The 23,683-nt window shown below is 32.1% G+C and overlaps 1 protein-coding gene across 17 annotated transcripts in view; it reads left to right on the forward strand.

Moving 5' to 3' along the window:
* Positions 1-23,683, forward strand: part of Trdn (triadin) — a 356,336-nt gene that overhangs the window by 97,187 nt on the left and 235,466 nt on the right. For 15 of the 17 annotated variants that reach the window (XM_078019258.1, XM_078019265.1, XM_078019260.1 and 12 more), the window contains exons 6-9: positions 6,143-6,208; positions 10,133-10,192; positions 15,669-15,857; positions 21,487-21,546. In XM_078019258.1, the coding sequence (XP_077875384.1) occupies positions 6,143-6,208; positions 10,133-10,192; positions 15,669-15,857; positions 21,487-21,546 (375 nt within the window). The remainder of the gene's footprint in view (positions 1-6,142; positions 6,209-10,132; positions 10,193-15,668; positions 15,858-21,486; positions 21,547-23,683) is intronic. The other 2 variants (XM_078019269.1, XM_078019262.1) reach the window with 1 other exon arrangement.

Below are 23,683 nucleotides of genomic sequence, written 5' to 3' on the forward strand. Positions count from 1 at the left end.
CTTTTTAGCAATGCATACTAATATATTCATAGAAATTACTTTGTGACAAACACCATACTAAGAATGGAAAATTCAATAACCAATAAAACCTAGTCCCATGAAAGTTCTGAAAAGGTCAATACAATTGTACCATTGTGTACTGAATACTTCCCAGAGAAGTCCTAGAGGCAGGGATGCTGTTGGAGGCCTCACTGTTGGAGGCCTCAGCAACCGAGGGGTTGCTGAGTGTGTCTGACTGCATTTTTCTGGAAGGGCCTTGGAAGAAATGAATGTTTAGGGGTTCAGGCATGAATTCTGGAGCTTACTAAAATGGAAGACATAAAAGCTAGGTCAGGGTCAGTCTTTAAGGAATTAAGTGGGAATTTGTTTTAAAGTGCTCAATGAAAGTCCAATGATTCATATTAGTTTCTTAGAGCTGTCACTAAAAAGTACCAAAGATTGGGTAGCTTAAAATAATAGAAAGTGTTGATATCACAGCTATAGAGCTTTGAAGTTCTGGATCAAATTTTTCAGTGAGTTGGTTCCTTCTGAGAGATGTGAGGGGGAATCTGTTGCATGACTCTCTCTAACTCCTTGTGTTTGTGGGCAGTCTTTGGCTTCTACATAAATCATTCTAAATTCTGCTATTGTCTTCAGAAGATGTGCTCCCTGTGTGTCCATCTTTTCAGATATTGTGTTCCCTCTGGGTGTGTCTGACTCTATGTGTGAATTTCCCCTTTTATGCAGACATCAGTCATATTGGATTAAAAAGTGGCCTAATGATATTTTAATTTGATCACCTCTGTAAAGATGCTTCTACCAAGCATAAGGTCATATTCTGAGGTACTGGAAGTTAGGGCTGTAGCATATCTTTCTTGGGGGAACACAATTAAATTTATAAAACTTTCACATGCACAGAGTCAGAAACATTTTTTTCAGAGGATGATTTAAAACAGTAATGCTGATTGACTGGCTTAGGACTCCTTAAGTTTCTGAGAAACAATTGCAGGATTGGAATCATAAGCTGACAAGGGATTTAGCCTGTAGTGATTCTCAAAAGCCAAAAGAATAGGACATTAAAACATATCAGAATATCCTAAAGTCCTGTATAACAATGACCTCAAAGTCTTCAAATTAATTTAGGCATCTAGTATTATATAAACTTTTATTTTTGTCTTTTCTCAGCTGACCTAATTATTTATATATATATATATATATATATATATATATGTGTGTGTGTGTGTGTGTGTGTGTGTGTGTGTGTGTGTGTATACATATATATATATAAAATAGGTGCATATTATAAATACATGTATATATATATATAATTAAGTATAACTTTATATATATATACATATGTGTGTGTATATATATATATTTTTCTGGCAGTTAGTTATGAAAGAAAAAAACTGGAAAATAAAATTAAAATTGAAGATTCTGCATAAAGCTATAAAACACTGCCTTCCTAGTAACTTTATACATATAAGAAAGTGATTACAGGTCTTACTATGGCTATGGAGCCCCCAGGTAAATCTCCATACAATTAAGTCAGATTTGAGAATAAAATTGATGTTTTAGAATTTTAAAAATTCTGTTGTATGGTTTAAAACATATGTATCAGATAAAATTTTAATTTTAGTTAGTTTTCCAAGTCTTCCACTTTAATACAAAAATAAAAGAAATTTTATTATGAAAAAGAAGTGTGCACACTACTGAAGGGTAGATTGTTGATAACATGCTTGCAGAATCTAATCAGCACACTTTGGCTCATAGAATAAGTTTATAATTTGCATAGAATCTGGAGTGACTAAGCATCAATTTTGTGGGGAGCCATCAGATAGTTGTATTCTTTTCTGCTCTGGTCTAGATTCTTATCCTGGACAAAGAAGTTCAGGCTAGTTGCTCTCTTATATTCCTACCAACTCTAAAATTGTGTTCATTTGTTAAAACTCAAGTAATAATTTCTTTCTTGAAAAAAATAGATAATGCAATTTTTTGAAGTTTTTCTATTTAAGAACCCTTCCCTTTCCTATTATGTTTATCATTATCTTTTAAAAAGTGTACAGATTATTTTGCCTTAGTACAGAATTAAAATTCTTTAGATGGAAAACTTAACCACACACAGAGAGAGATATACTCTAAATTAGAGTATATTTGGCCATTTTTGTTTAATTTAGGTTAAAACAATTTGTTTCTTTTAAAGAAACACTTTAAGTGTTAAAAAATGAATGTGTTTTATGTTCTATTGTTAAAAACTGAGGAATCAAAACATAAATATGTATGAATTTTATGATGCTGTCTGAAATGATCACCTATTTAAAATTTATCAATTGCTAGTGCCTCCCATAACAAAGCACTGGAAATCTGAAATATAGAGAAATTAACTAAAACAAAAATCAATAAATTCTAGTCCAGTTAACCATTCATGTTCCTCTGTATTTTCATAATAAAAAAAAGTCTTGGTCTGGGGTTGTGAATCAGTGGTAGAGTGTTTGCCTAGCATGCAAGAGACACTTGGTTTGATTCTCAGCACCACATAAATGTAAAATACGGATATTGTGTCCACCTAAAACTTAACAAAGAAATATTTTTTAAAAAGTCTAATGCCTAATTGGTTAGATGATTTATTTCTGTGTGCATGGTCAAATTAGTCTTACACAGTGACCTGCTCTGGAGTCAGGTATAAGCTTCGGAATTTTGGTGGAATTTATTTGCTCCCCATCAGTTGGAGAATGTAGTAGTCTACACAGATCAGTAGCTTAACAGTTTTAACACCAAAATGTTTGATTTTTGAAGTAAGAACAGATAGACAATAACAAAGAACTCTGACAACTGCTCCCTGCTGTTTGGCATCTATGGAGTTTTTTACCCAATAAAAACCTCAAGGTCAGAGGTACTGTGAGCTCTGATACACTTGAGAAAAGACCTAAGTCTGCTTGTCAGCTGCTAGGATCAAAAGCAAAAGCACAGAGCACAGCTTGGAGAGAGCTGGAGAGAAGCCATGAGGGGAGGGTGAGAGACACACTTCAAAGTTGAGTTGAGCTGAATGTTCTGGTCAGGGAAAGGTCAGAGTCTGGACAAGCATAGGAACAGGAGAGCAATGCTAACTCCAATGCCAACATCAGGGCCATTCCAACTGGTGGATTCCATTTGTTTTTAATTATCAGCACACCGAAGGGACTTTTGTTTCTTATAAAGAAGATGACAAACAAATTAAGCTCTAGCAGGTGCAAAAAGCTTATTTTGTTCTGAGCTAAAACTGTCTTGGCTCAGATAGAACTTGCCAAGCTGGACTGGTGACAAGGAGATACTCTTTTCTTTTTCTTCCATGTGGAAGCTCCTGGTTACAGGTCTTAAGCAAAAAGATGCACAAGCAAATGCAGTTGCTTCAGCAAATCATTTTTTTTTTAATTTTAGAATGATTATTAACACAGATACTGACTGTTGCATTGCTGTGGTGAGTCATTTCAAAACTTGGTATTTGAGCACAGTCTTGCCAAATTTTGAAGTTTCCATCCAAGCAGCTTTAGTGGCTATCTGCCATCTTGAACAGCTCCCTAGAGCTCATGAGTCCAGCTGCTTCACTAAGCTGTATTATGGTGTTATTTTGAAGGGGGATAATGAAATTCCAGCATACAGTACTGTGTCTGTAAATCAAAACTTTGACTGGAGGAACCAGATTTTTCCCCTGGGTAACAGGAATGAGGAGTTAATATGCTAATTTGAGTCTGAATTCAGCCCCCTTGCTCTTTTGATTTTGTATTAATTCTCCCATTTATGCCTGTGCACACGTCAATCTGAAAATCCTTTAGTGGAATGGACAACCAGCTGTCTGAGGAGGGTGAGCCCCGTCCCTTACAGAGGCAGAGCTGCAGATTAGGTGCTCCCTTGGGGCTCTTTCCAATCAGGGCTCTGAAAGCATGGCTTATCTCATACAAACTCGGTTCCCCCTAGAGAAACTTTAAAAGAGGCTTTGTTTTTGCCAAGAATATTTTTTTTAATTTTAGCTTAATTAATAGTGATCCACAGAAACCAAAATAAGCTACTTGTGGTCTATGTAAATGCTTATTTCCCCCTTTTATTTTGTGAGATAGTTATATTGAATTTATTAGCTCTGAAACACCTAAAATAACCATTTAAAAATTAAAAGAAAAAATGTCTATATGTTCTGAGGTGTATTTCCCCCTTCCTGCTTCTTTCTGGGTTTTATTTGAGAAATTTTAATAAACTATAAAAAAATTCAAATCATTGGAAGCAAACAGTGCCTAATTATATCAATACCACCACATGATGATCTATAGACAGAATTTCATTAGAAAAGGAAACTATTCTTCTTATATATTAGAATCTCACTTATTCAAAAATACTATTGAGATCCACTGTATGACAGACATTACAAGATGAATCAGTAATGACAAAGTAAAATAATGTGATGCAGACCTTAAATATTTCATCTACTGGGTAGTCAGGCATATGACTATAATTACAATGGTTTTTTGTTGTTGTTGTTGTTGTTGCTAAAATAGAATACATATATTTTGTAACTGATGTATAGAGTAAGTATACATCAAAGAAATTTTACAGAACAGGAGCCATTTGATCCGGGATTGAAAGATTGCATGAAATAGGGGAAGAAAAATGAAGAAATGGGGGTGTGGGAATTCGAGATGGAAAGCACAAACAAGCAGAGATGAAAAGGCAGCACAGGGGCACATGGTGTGCTGTGGAGCTACAAGCGTTCTGTTATAACTGGAATGTAAAGTTCAAGGAGAAATTCCTGGTAGATGAGATTGGATTGGTAAGCAAATGTCAGATCCCTAAGCAATAAAATATTTTTATATTTGTTGTAACACCTACTCAGAGACAGATGCCAGGCTAAGCAGTAAGGGGGACACTAATTTACACAGATATAATCAGACTTTGGTTGCAAGAGTTACTGTGAGATGGGATAAAATAAATCTCAAGATTCAAGAGACTAGTCAGGATATTGTAATAAAAGTTTCAATAATAGCATGGCCAAGAAAAACATCTTGTTCTAACTTTCTGAAAGGGCCTCTTTCCCCTTTGTCTTTCCCACTCCCTGACAAACCTAATTTATTCTCCTTTTCACTCCTACCAGGGGACCTTCTCCAAACATGTAGATGAGATTAGGTCCTAATTTATACATTGATGTGCCATCCCGCCTGTTTCTTCATAGCAATTACACTAACTGCAATTAACTACCTTTGTAATTATTTGTTCAGCATCCATCAACCATTAGCTGGTTGACATCCCAATGACAGGGATGGTATTTATCTTGCTTAGCAGAGTTTTAGTTCATAGCAGGTGTGCTATCCTTATATTTGTGTAAATATGCAATTGGTAGGTAACATAATATTAAATAAAAGAAGTTGAATGAGAGAAATATGAAAAAGCTAAGATAGAAACAGCTTAGTTGATGAAAAGAAGAGGAAAATAAAGAGAGAGAGAGAGAGAGAGAGAGAGAGAGAGAGAGAGAGAGAGAGAGAGAGAGAGAGAGAGAGAGAGAAATCTGAGTTGAATCCCATGCTTCTAGTTTGGATAATTAATACAAATTATGACTAAAGTATGGGGTGAGATTATGACTTTAATTCAAATGATGTAATAATTAATTGGATTATAGCTCATTGAATTTTGTTTTTTTTAAGATTTATTCACATTGTAATCTCATTCTAGTATGTTTTCAAAAATTTTAATCTAGAATATTGCTGTAGAAGATTAACACATACAATTTGGGTTGATTCTACTTAGTTTCAGGTTCAGAAGACTATGTCCCTCTATTTTGTACTCAGATTTCTGGCATTTATCTAATATCAATACTAGAATTGTTATTCTTTTGGAGTTACAATGATTTTTAATTTTCTAATCATGAAATTAAAGACTTGGAGAAGTTGAAGCATAGCTTATCTTTGCAGTGAGACCTACTTTTGGTACTGGTTTGTGGTTAGATATGAAATAAAAATAGAAATAAAAAGCAAATCTATAATTATGTTGAAGCTTAAACCTCCAAATATGTAAAACCCTCATGTCAGTTAAAGGAAAATCTCTAAAAGCAGCAGAAAAGTTTTTGACATCAAAACTGTCATGCAATTATCTTATCATTTATTCCTTGTATTTAAATGAAGTTTTATCTATTCCTTTCTAGTCACACACAGAGAAAAGGAAAAAGACAAAGAAAAAACAAAAGAAAAGGAAAAACCTGAAAAGAAAGGTATGTAGACATTCTTTTTTGCTGTTGTTAACATTAAACCTTTCCATTTTGAATTCCCTTTCTTACATTCAAATTTTAGCTGACCTTGCATTACTTCTTTTTCAATTTATATTATGATTATTTCCTTGGAACAGATTCTGAAGGGAGGAATTTCTGGATTGAAGGGGACTAAGTCCCTGATGTTATTGAATTCCCCATACCACTTGATGTTTCAGAAATGCCATGTCACACCCCCCAACCCAGGCCAACAGTTTTTAAGCTGCATTAGCCAGCAGTGAGAATATTTTCCCAGAAAATACTTATCAATTTTATAGATAAGACAGTAGATCCAATTATTTTAATGATATTAAAATATTTTGATTACTATTAGACTGTACTTTTTTTGTTAGTTTTTATTTAATCAGCACAACATCTCTGCTTGGCACATAAACTTGCTTTGTGAAAACCTTTCCTCGTCCCTGCCATCCCACTTCCCATTCCATCCCACCCCAAGTTCTCACTGTAAACTACATGTGTGAGTTTAATTCTTTTAGAGCTTTAGTACATAAATATGTAATTTATAACATAATTATATAAATATATGATATAATACTATAATAATAGTACTACAATATTTTTACTAGTGTTATTATTAATAATATATATTATTGCTTCTCTCTGTTTCTACACAAAATCTGACATATCCTATGTTATGACTTTTAAAAATACTCCTAGAAATTTTTTCAGACCCATAAATAAATATTTGCCCTATTCTTTTTTAAAAACCTGTATCATATTTAAATGCCAATGTTGTCTTCCACTCTATCTTAGGGCTGATTGCTACTAATAGGCTGAATAATTTAAATATAACTTTTAGTGATGTATATTTCCTTTTGTAAATGTTCATAATCATTGCCCACTTTTCCTAGTGGTGTGATTTTGGCATATAGATCTCTTAGTTCATAACTTTTTAAAATATGTTTCTGCTAGTTTTGCAGTCAATCTTAGGTTTTCTATCCCTGTGAACACACATGTTGAATGTATTAGTGTATGTGTTTAGATTGCTGGACATTCATGTGACTAGATATATTGATATTTTCTTGTGCTTTTTCTGCTTTTGAACCTTCATCAAAGATTAATCTGGGGCTGTGGCTCAGTGGTAGTACACTTGCTTGGCATTTGGTTCAATCCTCAGCACTGCATATAAATTAAAAAAAAAAAAGGTCTAGCAACAACTAAAAATAAATAAAATAGATTTGATAGCTACTAATATTTTCCTTAAATTTAAAGAATGTTCCATATTTTACATTTGACTTGAATTCATTAAAATTCCATTTGAATGTGCAATGTGAAGTAAGATTCTAATTTATTTTTGTTTTTGTTTTAAAGAGGATCATGTCTAGGATATTTCAGCTCATTTATGTATCCACAGTATGCATATCCTGCTTAGTTTTCTTGCATTTCGAACCATTCCATTTAGGTGGAATATGGGAGAATACTTATGACATTTAAATAATATCCATTGAAACATGCTTCAATATTACTTATTGTACGTGTACACTTGAATATTTGGATTCAATATTTATCTTTTTATTAATGTTTACTTAGTGATAATTTCCATCAATTTCAATATAACCATCTTCTTTCTCTGTTCTTGAAAAAGATGTCAATTTCTTATCTACTGGTGAGTTACACAGAATTATGAGCACCAGGCTTTATGTACTCTGACTAAATGAAATAAACTGGTATTTCTTATGTGTTTTTTTCAACCTTCACAGTAGCTAAATTCTTTTTGTTGTTGAAATAATGAAGATTTTTGAAATTTAAATTATAAATATTATATGAAATTTTATCTAAATTGAAAATAAATAAAATGTTGTGTTGTATTATTTTATTTACTGTATCCCTTTAAATGGGTATTTGTGTTTCTATTTTTTTTTTGTACCAGGTATTGAACTCAGGGGCATTCAGCCACTACGCCACACCACAGCTCTAGTTTGTATTTTATTTAGAGACTGGGTCTCACTGAGTTGCTAAGTGCCCCACCATTGGTGAGGCGGGCTTTGAACTTGGGATACTCCTACCTCAGCCTCCTGAGCCACTGGGATTACAGGCTCGTGCCACCATGCCCAGCTGGGTATTTGTGTTTTATGAGATATTCTAATGTAAACCTTGATCTTGCGTGGATTATACCCTGTGCATCCTATCATAGTGTTCCTTTTGCTAACATTGTTCACTCTGGTACCCATAACTCCAAATGTAGCCTAGGTGGCTATTGGGCATGCTGCATCCCTGGAGAAGGTCCCTGCTCTTTCAGAAGCTGTGTATTCTATCAGGGTCACTTGGTCATCAACTGGACAGGGCTTTAAACTTTCTATAAGGCTAGCATGGTTTCTCTAAGATTTTGGGATAACTATTAATAGAGGGAATCTTAGTCTGTTTCCTGCTGCTATAAAATATACTATAGATTGGGCTGGCTATGGTGGTATAAGGCTATAATTCCTGTAATTTTGGAGGCTAATGCAGAAGAATCAGAAGTTTGAGACCAGACTAAGTAATTTAGCAAGGGCCTAATCAATTTAGTGATACCTTGTCTGAAAATAAAATAAAATAAAATAAAAAGGACTGGGATGTAATTCAGTGGTAAAGGGCTCCTGGGCTCATTCAAATAAAAAGCTTGTGGTGAAGCCCTTTCTGATATATTATCACATGGTGGAAGGCAAGGAGAGAGTCAAGAAAGTCAAACTCTCTAACAACTCACTCTCCTGAGTAAGAACTAACTCACTCTAATGAGAATAGCTTAATCTGTTCCTGAGACTGGACCGACCATGACCCAAACACCTCCTATTAAGCCCCACCTCCTAATGTCTTTTTTTTTTTCCTTTTATAAGTAAAACTAATGTATACTACTGTTCTTATATAGATGGAGAAATGTTTGAGGCTTTAATTTGACTTCTTCCTTAAACCGACTATTTAACTAAATCTTGTATTTTGTCTCTTAATATTTTAGAATTTACCTAAGTCCTATTTTTATACTTCAAAAAACAGTGTATAAATTCTGAGAACTATATAACATTTAGAGCAAACAACAAAACACTCAATTTAATATATTTGAAATATAAAAATATGCTAAACATGCTATTGTACTTCTCAGATAACATTTACTTAAACTATTGAGATACACAAGTTTTTATCAGTGTATCTAAGTAAAAAGCCAGTTAAAACACATTTATATGTTGATTTGTTAATTAGCTAAATAAGGAGAAAATATCTCAGGTATCATGTGGAATAATGATTAATTAATATACTTTATCAATAATCCTTTTTTGAATTACTCTTCATACTACTGTTTGTTCTCAACTAAAGTTTTCCCCTCTAGGGAATCTTTGAAAAATTTTTTGTTGTCAAAATGACATTGGACTGGAGGGCATTTGGGAAGCAGGTACCAGAGAGGCTAAACATTTTTTTTTTCAAAGCATAAGACAGTCTCCTACTGTGAAGAATTGTTCTTCCCAAATGTCAATTGTGCTCCTGTTGAGAAACACTGAGCTTAATCACATCTTTAGTCCTGATTTAAATACTTCTTGCTATTAATCCTAAATAGAGTTTTTATTCCTGACATGAAATACACTTTTCAACAAATCCTTATTAAATTGCTCCTTTTTTTTTTTTCCTTCCCTGAAAGCTTTATCTTCTTGGAATAATGACTTAAAAAAGGAAGGGAGGATCTAGGTTTCAAAATGCTTTCTAAATCAATGTTAAGTTTTACATTGAATTCTATGAAGTTATTATTACACTTGTAACTTTTTTCCTGAATTACATTCATCAATGTCATAAATCTTCAAAGCAGTCCATGATTTTGATGGTTATAAAACGAAGGACAAGGAAAAACTTGGTTTTGAAATCTATTAAAGTATATACTAATGTAAAATTTTTCTATTTAAGCAACTCACAAGGAAAAAACTGAGAAGAAAGAAAAGCCAGAGACAAAGGCAGGAGCAAAAGGTAAAACTTACTTTATTATTTCCACAATTGACTACTTTTTACTTTAAAAGATTACATTTTAGGCAATAGAGAATCAGATGTTTGTTACCATTCAGTATTTCATTTGCATTTACATAAGAATGAACCCTATATTTAAACTTTACTATCTAAAGAATAATAAAACTGACTGTGATAAATGATCATCTTAAATAGGAGAGGAAAATGAAGAGCTTCATCATACTTGATTGGGAGAATTTTGTTCCATGACTTTGCCCCTTTGGTGTCATTCCCATCATGATGTTACATGACATGGCCAACCGAATTTTGCAGGAGTAGTGAAGTTTGATCTAAAACAGGGAGATTATCCTGGATTATACAGGTGGGCTCAAAATGCTATTGCAAAGGATTCAGAAGCAGAGAGATTTAGCAACAGAAGCAGGGAGAGTTGAAGTGTGAGGACTTGCCCTCCTTAGCCACATGGAAAATGTAAGAAATGATCTTTCCCAAAGACTTCACTAAGAAACAACTCTGTTGATAGCTCGATTTTAGACCAATTTAAAATTGTGAACCAATTTTAGCCTTATGAACCATAAACAAAGAACCCAGTTGAGCCATAGTGAGCCAACATTTTAAAATCATGTAAATTTGGGTATAATAAATGGGCATTGTTTTAAGCAACTGTTTGTGATAATTTGTTACTTCAACAATAAGAAACTAACATATCTGGTTTGTAGTTTTTAACAAGTATTACATCTTGTGATTGATTTCAGGAAATACAAACCCAGAGTTTTATTTTTTTTTCATGCACATAACTTCATCATTATGTTAAGACTTTGAACACTAAAAGTATCTTGATAATATACCCATACAAATCAATTAGAATATCACTATAATTTGTATTTTGGAAGATGAAGTAAACTGATTTATTGAGTAAACTGATCTATTCTAAATTTAGTTACCAATTATTTTGTGTTAGAAAAATATAAATATGAACTGGAAGTTAAACCTTATCCCCTAAATTTAATTGTCTTCCTCGTATTTTAAAATAAAAGTTGTAATCAGTATATTTTACAAATTATAATCTATCATGTTCAAGAATCTAATTGTTTAGGAGAAAGAATCTATTTTCAACATTCAGTTTGTTAATTCAAAAATTTTAAATATTAGACCATTTAGGGGAAATATATTTTAAACTATTTTCTATAAGCTAAACTGATATTTTATTGAAGCTAAAAAATGAGACTGCTTTTTAAAAATGTAGCATGAATTTAGACTCAAGATTAAATTTATAGCTAAATAAATGCATTTTAATTTTATTTGGCTCTCTTCCACAGATGTGAGTGAAAATGAATTACATACATGTGTGTATATATATATATATATATATATGTGTGTGTGTGTGTGTGTGTGTGTGTGTGTGTGTGTGTGTATGTATGTGTGTGTATATGAAATCTAAATGCTAGTAGAGATTTTAGTGATTTTCCAAATTAATTACTGAATTTAATAGGTGAAAAAAAAATTAACCCCTAGAAAGACAAAACAGTTTGGTCAGGTCATATTGCTAGTATATAATTGGATTAAGTCAGAAACCCAGGTGACCTACAGTTAAATCAAGTATTCTTTCCAAAGATAATTAAATAAGTCTTTTCAAGAAGTATGTGTTGAATGCTGTATTTGTTATTTATTGTTGTGTAAAACATGACCACAAACTTTGAGGCTGTGGGTCCAATACCTGGGCATGGACTAGTTCAGTACTTTCCTTCACAATCTGTTCAAAACTGAAAACAAGGTATTAACCAGGGCTGCAGTATCATTTGAAAGCTCACTTGGACAAAGATCATTTCTAAGTTCATTGATAGGGCATTGGCAAATTCAGTTCTCATAGCTATTTGAATGAAGGCCTCAGTTTTTTGCTGCTTGTTGGCTAGAGGTATCCCTTAGTTCCTTGTTGCACGAGTATGACTGATATGATAGCTGACTTCATTAGACCTAGCAAGAGAAAGAATCAGCATGAAGACATCACAATTTCATGTTGACTAATCATGCAAGTCTCATTCATTCACTTTGGCAGTGTACTATTGGTTAGCATATTTCTAGGTCAAATTGTATTCACAGGGAGCAGACTATGCAAGGGTACAAAAGGCAGGAATCTTTGGGCACCATCCTGAGTCAGCCTGCTACAAATGCTTTCTATTTACATACATTCTTCTAGAGAAGATAGATGTAAACTATAAAACACACACACACACACACACACACACACACAAATTTATTTTCATTTTATATGTCTATGTTGTTTTAGGAACAGGAAACATATAGGAAATGTTCTTTGTATGCATTGTGATTTCTAGGAAAAGAGAATAGGATTTAATAGGTCTAAACTGTAATATGTAACATTTAAATCAGACATAAATATAAACTTGAAAGTGAGTCTCCTTAGAAAGAGCTTTTATTCCCAGAGGCACTTTTATGGAACACAGTATTTCTAGCTCTCTTTCAAACACAGTCTGTCCAAGGACACCAACTAAATAGTCCACCTCAGAACTTTCACTTGGAGGACAGTGGGTATTTTATTGTCTACCCTGGAGAAGGTATAGGGTCCTGTATCAGAACTAGCCTATATCTGGAGTTCATTAAAAATTATAAAGAGGAAAGATGAAGAAGACAATGATGGAATGAGAAGGTGAATGAAGTGAGCCAAGTTTGAAACAGACTATTTTAACTGGCCTGGAAATAGCAGGTCTTAAGATGTCTGTGTTTGATGAAGTGGGGGAGGCTACTGCTGTTGTGACCATGTTCAGGAAGACTGTATTACTTTAGCTGGCTCTGTGTATATTTATATCTGCTCCCATATGTCTTAAGATATATTTTTGTATCATTTCCACAGGATAATATTTATAACTTTATGCCAGTTAGTGTTCTTAGGAAATTGGTTAGACATTCTGGCTTTACCGATATTATTCCTGACTCATTTGGTTGTTCCATCTTTACCAAAATGGCTTTTGTTTCTTGGATTACTCATATGTAGAATTAGTACAATGTAGTACCTCCTGCTATATATTAAATTCTGGGTAAATTAAAAGGAAGTTTCAAAGAGCTCTAATAATGTAACATATGTATTTTCAATATTAGGAATTTATGTACTTATTTTGCAGTGTTCAGTTTTGTTGTTGTGTTATTGTTGTTCATTATCTTGCTTATTTCCACAGCATTCTTAGAGGAAGAGGCAGCTACAATGATGATTTATTTTAAATGCAGGAAAACTGAGGCATAGAGAAGTCAAGCAATTTGTAGTTACTTAATGAATGAGAGATGGAATTAGGTATATTCTAATTCCAAAAATAGGTAGAACCATAGTATGTTTATTAGATAACATATTTCTATACTTTGGCATGAGACAGACATTTTATTCTTATAAAATTATAAATGGGCAATGCTACTTGCAAAATTATATAAAATATGCAGATGTCATTCTTTTGATTAAACCATTTTGTTTTGTATTTGACAAATGTCATGAATTAATTATCTACCTAACTAAAATGAGGTTATTTAAATACAACATGGATACACACACACACATGAGTACGCACAACACACACACACACACACGCACACACACACACACACACACATATATATATATATATATATATTTGCTTTATCAATCCTGAATGAATGTCTCTTAAATTCTTTTTGTTAAAAATGAGGGAAAATATTTGTCATAAATTTAAGAATATTGATTCAGTTTGATCAAAACAAGTAGAAATTTGCTATTGCTTTAGTTTCACATTATTTTTCTCATTATATTCACCTCATTATGGAGTTCTTATTTTTTCTATTGAAGACAAAGTTATCTATTTCAAAGATGAGAGTCTCTGATAAATTTCAAAATAGGTAGGGAAAATTTTACCATTTTTATACTTAAAATCAATGATTATAATAATCCTTGTTTCTATGAAAATTGTCTCTGTGTAAATTTTTATGAAATTACAAATAGATATAAATTTAATATTTTTTAATTGTATAGTATAAAGCCAATCATAAATTTTTGTCAGTCTACAAAGGATTATATAACAATTTCACATAACAAAGCATAAACCAAAAATCATGTTAACAAGTTTTCCAAGATTTAATACATTTATTCTAAACATTTCTATTTACATATTTAATCTATCACTGTTATATATATGACCTGAATATAATGAAATATTTACTCCATCAATTAAGCATACGTTTATTCTGTTTCTGTCTGAAAAAAAGCACTGTACTAGACATAATGGTGATACAAAGTTGAATAATGGAGTTCCTATTTTCAAGTTGCTTATAAGTGTGGTAAGGAACACAGATAAGTGAACAATCATCTGTAATTCAAAATATACAATAGGAAATAAAATGCTTTAATAAAAATTCAGGTCAATGAAATCTCAGGGGAAGAAATGATTAAATTCAATATCAAAGCCAATTTTTTACATGTGAATTGAATGTGGTGAAATTTTGATATATAGAATATATGGAAAATATACACTGCAGTTTGACAGTGTTAGCATGGGAAAAATGCATAATGCATTCAAGAAAAATGAAGTCGAATGGTGGAAGAAAAGAAACTTTTGGAGAGGTGCTGTGAAAAGAAACAGAATGAAAACAAATATCTCAGGGTTTTAAATACTGCATTAAATATTTCTTTAGAAAATAATATTACTGTGCTGGTAAAGATTCATCAAATATCTATGAGCTCAGACCAATATAGATTCTCTGGAAGGGCTTTTTGAGTTGTGTAAATTTGGCTGTTGGCCATTCCAGGGGAAATTTCACTCCAGACAGACCCTAATAAACATTTCAGTGTGGGTTTCTAGAACGGTGTTGATTCAAGTCATAAATAGGAAGCAGATTTTTTTTTCCAGTCATGATATGTATGAGTTTGCTGTAGGAAAAAGCAAAAAGCAAGCAAAGGATATTTAGAAATGGTTCATAGAATGTAGAAGAAAATCCCAAGTATAGTCACAGAATCCACAAAGAGTTTGGAATCTTAAAAGCTTATGAAGTAAGTGGGTAATATTTGTATGAGAAATTTATGGTAAAATAATTTTGGATAATATATATATAGCATAATTTTCCTCCTTGGAGAGTCTCTGTATAAGATATCTCTGAGGGACTCCATAGCAAGAACCTGGTTTTGCTGTTTCCAAAATTATTTTGTCAGAAGAAAAGTCTCTGAACTTAAATGTAGTCTAATCTCTCTTGATTATATAAAATGCAGCATTTTTAATTAAAAAGAGGTGTATTTTGCAGGTAAGCTATAAGTTTAAGATAGCCCTTCATACATTGCATTAAACTTTGATAACAATCACAAATATTTATGTCAAAATTACAGTTTCCTGTTCCTTTTTTTTACCTTTCCTCTTTCTTCTAAAAATTATGCTTATGTAGCAATTACAGAAGAAATATTCTGTTGGTAAATTAAAAAAGTAATAATCTAATGTTTCTTAACTGTAAACAGAAGAAAAGAAGGCTAAGGCTAAAGAAAAGACTGATGAAAAGACTAAAAAGGAAGCAAAAGGTGGGAAACCAGAGAAAATGAAGCAAACAGCTGCAAAAGTAAAAGAAGTACAGAAACCATCACCGAAAACCAAAGAGAAGGATAAAGAAAAGGAGGACAAAGAGGCACTGTCCAAACATGAGCAGCAAGGTAAACATTCAGAGGAGGAAGCAGCCCGAGGCACTAAGAGGATATTGGGCAAGAAGCAGATGCAGTAAAATTAAACTGACAAAGATCAAAATCAGACTCCAAACAGGGGTAACAGGCCCATACATGTAAATATACTGGAAAAGAAGTATAATAAAATGGGAATTAATATTTATTTATGGAAATATAAAATGGGTTCAAACATATCTAAGGTTGCATTTTGAAGTATTTTAAAGTGGTTTTTGAATTAGAGTTTGGAGTTACTTAAATGTTGGGAGTAAATGTTGAATTCTTGAGATGTAGAATTTCTATTAAGAGATAGAATAACAATTGAACAGTTTTGTGTGTCATACTTAAGAGAAAAGCACTCCAGAAAAAAAAATGATAGCAATTCCAAAGATTTGTAAAGGAGTCTATGTCCAAATTATAAATAAAAATACTATTAAAGCTATTTGTACATTCTCATAGTCTCTGAAAGCACACACAATTTAGAATATGATCAAATTATAAAACTCATTGAATTTAATAGGCAACAAAGTTGGAGAAAAAAGAACTCTCAGCGTTTTTTGCCAATTGATGACTTTGGGAAGCTCTACAGCTGACAGGTGACTGATTCTCTTCAATAAGAGTGATGTCAAACTTATACCCTCACTTCAGAAATGCTATAGCATTTAAATGGAGGTGGAATAGACAACTGAAGTTCTTTATGGAAGGGTTCTATGTAAATATAAAGTGGTGAAGTTTTTAGAGGGCTACTAAGGGCCTTTTATTTCCACCTTGTGGGCTTTGTTGAATCTTTCCTTCCCTAAGTCCATTCTTAGGTCAAGGTCACTACACACTCTGAGACTCATGACTAGAATGTGGGACCTAACCTATTTCTGTAAAGGATGTGTCCTACAGAGGGTGCAGAATAAAATTTTCTTTTACTCTGGTAGCAATTGAATAATTTCATGTGAGAGTTAAAATCAAGGAATTGGATACTCTGAGACGCTTATGTTAAAAAAAAGAATCTTAACATCTAATTACTGATTAAGCTTTTGGACAGAAAAATGACAATAATTTTCCTCATTATAGTTAACATGATCTGAAACATGCAGTATACTTTTGTATTTTATCTACTTTTGTAATTTTATCTTCCCCAAGTTGACAATATTAGTAAACTTCAGTGTAAAAGTAATATTTGTAAACTTTGATTTATAGGATGAAAGGTACATATTTTAAAATATATATTTTAAAAAAGAAGAAAAGAAGGAAGAAAGATCCTTTTTTTTCTTTTTGTGATCAAAAAACTGAGTAATTTTCACTTATTTCAAAGTAATATTTGAATATAGGATTTAATTAAAACTTTGGAACCTTAAATCTTTCTTTCATTTTTAAGATGATTATATTACCCTGAAAGATTAAAAATATTAGTTATCATCTCTTTTTAAATTATTTCATTTATGGAATATTTGGGATAGAAAATGAATGTAATAAATGAAGGAAAATATTTTAATGGAATATTGTACTATGATAGAATACAAAAAGTTAATCTTCTGATTCACTAATATGTTTAATTATATCTTAAAATATTTTGCATTTTAGATCATCCTTTTCCAACATGAAACTAGTTAAAATATGCCAAGGTTATCTTAAGTTTATAAAGAAGTATGCCAGTTATTTTGGGGAATGTCGAAATACTTATCCAGTAAGTAGGAATATGAACATGTTTTGGGATGGTCATTTTTAGTATCTCTGATGGCTTTGAGGTTATATTTTACTGATAAGGACATAACACTAGGACATTTTCAAATAATATTTATTTTCAAGTTACAAATACTATATTTTATTCCTATCAGTAACCAGATTTATTTAAGATATATTATATTATTATTCCATTTTCATTTTGCTGTTTTCATTTCTACATTAAGAGCTATTTATCTTTTAAAAGGACGCTCAAATATCACACAGAGGTAGACACAAGTACACAAATAATATTTCATCAGCTAAACAAATGCATTTGCTAAAGCAAGGTTTCCTATTGAGAATAGCAATCATCAATTAAATAAAGGTAGTATTAGGTAAGTAATCAAAATTTAACCTATAATGGTTGGTCAGACACATAAATATGTTAACTTTTATTTCTATACTTAAGACTTAAGATAATTTGTTTATTTAAAAACCTAATCACGTAATAGTTTTAATTAAATAAGATAAAGATGTTGTTTAAAATACAAATGCATGAGTTTACTTTTATTTTGAAGTTCCTGTATTGTTAACAGTAAAATTAAACTAGTTCTTCTTTGGTCAAGAAAATATTTATTTGCTTCGCTTAAGTTAGATGTAATGAATTTAAGATATTCTTTTCATTAAGATGTCTAAATAGTTCCTTTTAAATAAATTGTTTTCCAGATCTTTTACTACTTGGAAACCTACACAGGACACAAAATTATTGGAAATTATTTGATTACATGGTATATATGTAAATATATTAAGTGTGGTTACTTTTAATATTTCCTACATAAACAATACATTTATACTTAAAGCACTGAGAATAAGATTCATATGTGTGTACATGCCTACTAGAAACTGATACACAACTTTTATATCACATAATTTAGTTTTTATGGACCAATTTAAATCAATTTATGGGGTGGTAAGAAGTGTTGCCAAAATAGCATATTGCTTCTTAGTCTCTGGTGAGTCTGTGGGGAAGAGAAAAAAAGAAACAAAACAATCTCCCAGATCCTATGTATTTTGCTTATTTTTTTCTTTCTTTTCCAACAATTATTTAAATATCTGTGGCAGTCAGAGAAAATAGAGCTAATGAGAATCTGCCATAGAACACTGGACTGCATGTACCCCATCCTCATTAAAGATTATTTTTAAGAATCCCTTTCTGTTGACATTTTGCACCCAGAATTCATTTTCCCTCAGCTGCCACTCCACAGGGAACACTGACAAGGCAGCAGCAGCTGAATGATGTCCATCATTGCTCCCTGAGGACCGCAAAGGGGAGAGACGGACAGCATGGATTATTCCTAGAACAATGCTATTTGAGAAAAAATACTTTGAAGTGGTGACCAAATATGAAGTTAACTTATGTAAATTATTATCCAATAACTATGAGAGTTACCATGACAAGACAACTCAGATTTTTCTTTAGGAAAATATTCCAGCTACATAGTTTGACTTGGGTTTAAAGAAGCATCTCTGTAAAATGAATCTTTTAGAATTAGGAATTTTCTTTTGCTCTGTCCTAAGGCAGGTGAAAAAGACATACTCGGAACTGCCCAACACATGCCTTCAAAGAATTGTTATACATCTTGATCTGAGGACAGAGAGAAATATACAAAATATTACAAAATTCTTAATGTAAAATATTTTAAAAATAGTGATGCCATTAGAATATAAGATCACAGCCTTGCTTATAAAGAACTAAAACGTATTAAATGTTATTACTCAAATAATTTTCTAGATGAAAAAGAAAGTTCCTTGAACTAAAAGAGAATTTTCTTTTCAAATTAGAAGCTCATTGAACTATTGATGCATTAATTAAAAGAATGATCTTTGGAACCACACATTATTGGTATGATAAAAAATAAACATAGCACTTTGGTAATATCCATACCAGGTTAAAAGGTTTTGTTATACTCTCAATATTCAATTGAGGAGGAAACTTTAAACTGTGGTTTTATTAATTCAGTACACTGTTCAACATTTTATGTGTATAGCCACCCTATCATCCCTTGGGACAGAGAACAATATTTCATTTTGGAGCATGGTACAAATCCTTCAAATTACAAATAGTCCCTACATTCTAAACTTCAAACTACATTCTAACAAAAAGTCTCTTTTGCTGTCCTAGGAGGCTGTAGTGTCATTAGTGATCACTGAGTAAAAACACAATTGAATGGTTTTAGATTGGGGATTCTGCATATATGATATATCTGATTAGATGCATCAGGGGAGTTTGAAAAAAATGCATCATCCTAGGGTCCAGGCCCACAGCACAAGTTTTGAAATGATGTGTCCCACAGATTTCTGTTTTGGCAAATTCCCTTGTCTTTTTGATGAGTAACTTGCCAACAGAGAACTACTTCTAAAAGAAATCTAAAGGCATAATCACTTCAGTTAGTGAAACAAAAGGGAAACACTAACAATGTCACATTGAACTAATTCTAATTTTCCATTAAAGGAGACTGCATTTTTTTTTTCTTGTCTTAGTGCAGAATTACCCATTCAGCAAGAAAATCTTGTGTTCAGAAAAGAGAAGCTACCATCTGCTTTAACCTTACTTTTTCTTCCATATACTATGAGGTTCCCAGGTCCTGGCATCTGAAACTTTTGTTACTGCAGCTTCATCAAAGAGCAGATGGATTTATGGACTGATCAGAGAATTAGCCTTTTTCCCACTCCTGAGTTTCCTGTGGGAAAATGTGCTCTCATTTCAACAATAAAAATACATGCAACTTTTTGAAATTATATGAGTTTTGGCTTAACATATTTAGGTATTAATGAACACGATTATATTTTAGATCTATCACCATAGCATTTACGGTTTGAAAGACCTGGGAGAGTTTCATAATAAAACTGAATAAAAATATTAACACTCTATAAAGGTTGAAGTTTTAAAAAATCCTTCAATGTATATTAATAGAATAACAAATTTTGTTTTTTCATGTTTGATATGCAAAATGTGAAACAATTAAAAATATGTCATGTTGTATAAAGCCAATGAACTTACATGGTCCCCAAACTGCCTTTGGATTTGGTGGATTAATAAGATCTCTATTCTAAGAATACTAAAATGTAAATCATTGCATAGAAGATTCATTTCATAATATTCAAGATTTAGAGAACCTCTGGTAAAACTTACAGACTCTAATGAGAATCTTCATCAATAGAAGATTGACCTTAGGAGAATTTAAAGTTGTGTGAAAATATGAAATAGTTTAGAGAGAAAAGAAAAAAAAAACTCTTGAAGTGATTTTAAAGATGTGTGTCCCAAATGTTCACCACTTACTGTTTTTTGCTCTTTTTTCCATAGGTCATAGACTAGTCAAGATCATAAAATGGTCTTATGAAAATTGCTCAATTAATTATCTTAACAGTGGTATCATTTGGCACTGTTAGTCTGTTCTTGATTTCTTCTAATTAAAGAACATTGTCATGGAGAGGAGTTTCAAAGGGGTTCGCCCTACTGCAGGCCTTTTTGACAAAATATTCTGCAGCTTCATGTAGGATCTGGGAGGGAATATTTCGTAAAACATTCCAAATTGGAACCAATTTTCTTTTGTAAAATTTCTGCTTCATCATCCTAACTCTACAAAAGGACAAATGAGAATGAGTGCTTTAATGTGATGACTTTGTAGCAAATTTGATGAAAAAGGCTTTCATTTTTAAAAAACAACCACTATAATATTATCTATGTTTTAAAATTTAAGGTATTTTTTGTATGACTAAATGGAGCATTATGTTCATTATGCCTTTTCCCCCCTGCATGTCCATGAATGCAAATTATTTCTTCACAGAAAATATGTAGTAACCAAAATTGAATTGTGCTATTTTGTTTTGTTAAACCATTTCTCAATTGAAAAAAAGAAGGGTTTTGATGACATTTTCTCATTTTTTTTTCTTTTTACTCTGTCAGATCAGTATGCATTCTGTCGATATATGATTGACATGTTTGTCCATGGGGACTTAAAACCAGGTATTCCAAACAATTCTTGTACTTGTCTGTTTTAATAGTCTTTGTTTCTAAGATTGTTGGCTTTTTAATGTACTAAACTGTATTTTCATTTTTTAAAAAATGCATAATGCATGTGTAGATCTAGAATAAAGCCAATAAAAAGCAAAAGTAATAAGTGGCATTAGGGCCTTTAATTTTACTTTCAATCACTGCATGGCTTATTGCAAATATGGTCAGCTGAAAGCTAAAAACATGCTAATATCTTCATATGTGAAGTATGCTAATATCTTTAATAATATCTTGGAGTGAATCGATGAATCATCTTTTTAAAATTCCTTGTAAACAGAAGAAAAAATGTGCGACAATGAAAATATCAGTCTTTTCTTAGAAGTGAACATTCTTTTCCTAAAAGTGAACAGAATTCATATTAAAATGCATCACAGTTCAAATATTCAACCCCCTCAAAAAAACTTCTCCCCACATATGAACTTTGGCCATTCCAGAAAAATATTAATGGAGATAGTCAAGTCTGGAGTTAATAGTCAACATAATGAAGAAAAAGTTTAGTTAAAGCAATGTATATTAATCTCTTATATCTTTAATTCTTGCCCAGAGTTTAATGAGGTATTCTTTACTAATACCATAATTAAAAATAAGCAACTTATTGCTTGCACTATGGTTTATGCAGAATTAAAAACTGGTGAAATTTATGCTCATATTCGGGAAAACATTTCTAAGAAGATATTGTTAAAGAAGGAGATAATTTATATTAAAATAACTGAAGCTGTTTGTTTAAAGCAAACACATTTTGTGTCCTTGCCTGTTTATGAGAAAATCTTTCTAAAATGTATAATTATAACTCATGCATATGTTGAAAAACAGGTATGTCATATCTGAAAAAAATGTAGAATACATATGGGCCCTAGGAATTAAGAAAATCCTGAGACTCTTGTTTCTCTGGACAACTAAACTAGCAGAGCAACTAATTCTGTCAGATGGTTTCCTTCTCTTCCCCCTCCTCTTCCTCTTTTACTTCCTCCATTTTTTTTCTACATTTTTAATGTGTTAAAAACTGAAATGAAGGTTATAAACCTGAGAATGATGATATCTTACTTGGTGAAGTTGATTACGGTCATCAGTTGGGTATGGTATAATAGCAAAGTAAAAATAAGTGGAAGCACTGAGGAAGGTAGGGTGATACAGAGGAAAGTGAGGCATACAAGTCCAGTGCTTGACTCCAGTCTTTTCTGTGATGGGACCTTGAGGAAAATCACTGAGTATCTCATCTTCAAGTTGCTTACATTAAAAATGAAGACCACAGTTACAACCTTGCATTGTTGAGAAGGCACCTAGTGGAATCATAGCAAATTGTTTTCATCTTTTATTCATTCTTTTCCCCCACAGTATGTCAGGGTGAGCACTCCACAAGAATGATCCCAGGCCATATGCACCATCCCAGGCAATATGCACCATAAATTCACTTTAGGTAAAAGATTCACAGCCCATTTTTTTTTCAGCAGTGGTATTTCAAGGAAGTCAACTCCACAGATATATCTGCTTTTATAAGATGGACCAAATATTGACTTATACGTAAGATGAACCTGTCTTTTTGATAAATAGGAATTTAAAAATGACTAATATATATTGTTTTCTTTGTGTTTCATTAGTTTTTAAATTTCATTATTTGATGAAAAATAATATCTGTGCCATAAAATGTTTATAGTAGCTACAATATATTGATCTTAAAACATATTTTCTAAGAAAATCATAGCACACTGAACCCCCCATTGTGGAAGTTAGTAAGCGACACGGGCAGTACAACAGTTACAATACCAATGGATTCTTTCTGAATACCTCACAAAAGCTGAAGGTCGGAAGGAATAATAAAACCATCTCTCCATGAGGTAAAGAAGATTTTGCTAATGACCACACAGAGAGAGCTCTTTTTAAGGTATATGTGAACCTCTAAAAAAAAAAAATCAGATTGAGGGCTGACGATAGAGCACAGTGGCATAGCACTAGCCTAGCATGCACAAGGACTGGGGTTTGATTCACCAGAGGATCAAAACTACATAATACTCCAAGTCCTAAAAATAATTCCTTTTTCTTATAGGATTAAATCTCTTAATACCATCTATTTACTTGACTTTCTGACTGC

This window comes from Ictidomys tridecemlineatus, chromosome 8 (assembly GCF_052094955.1).
Source record: "Ictidomys tridecemlineatus isolate mIctTri1 chromosome 8, mIctTri1.hap1, whole genome shotgun sequence".
Taxonomy (NCBI): Eukaryota; Metazoa; Chordata; class Mammalia; order Rodentia; family Sciuridae; genus Ictidomys; species Ictidomys tridecemlineatus.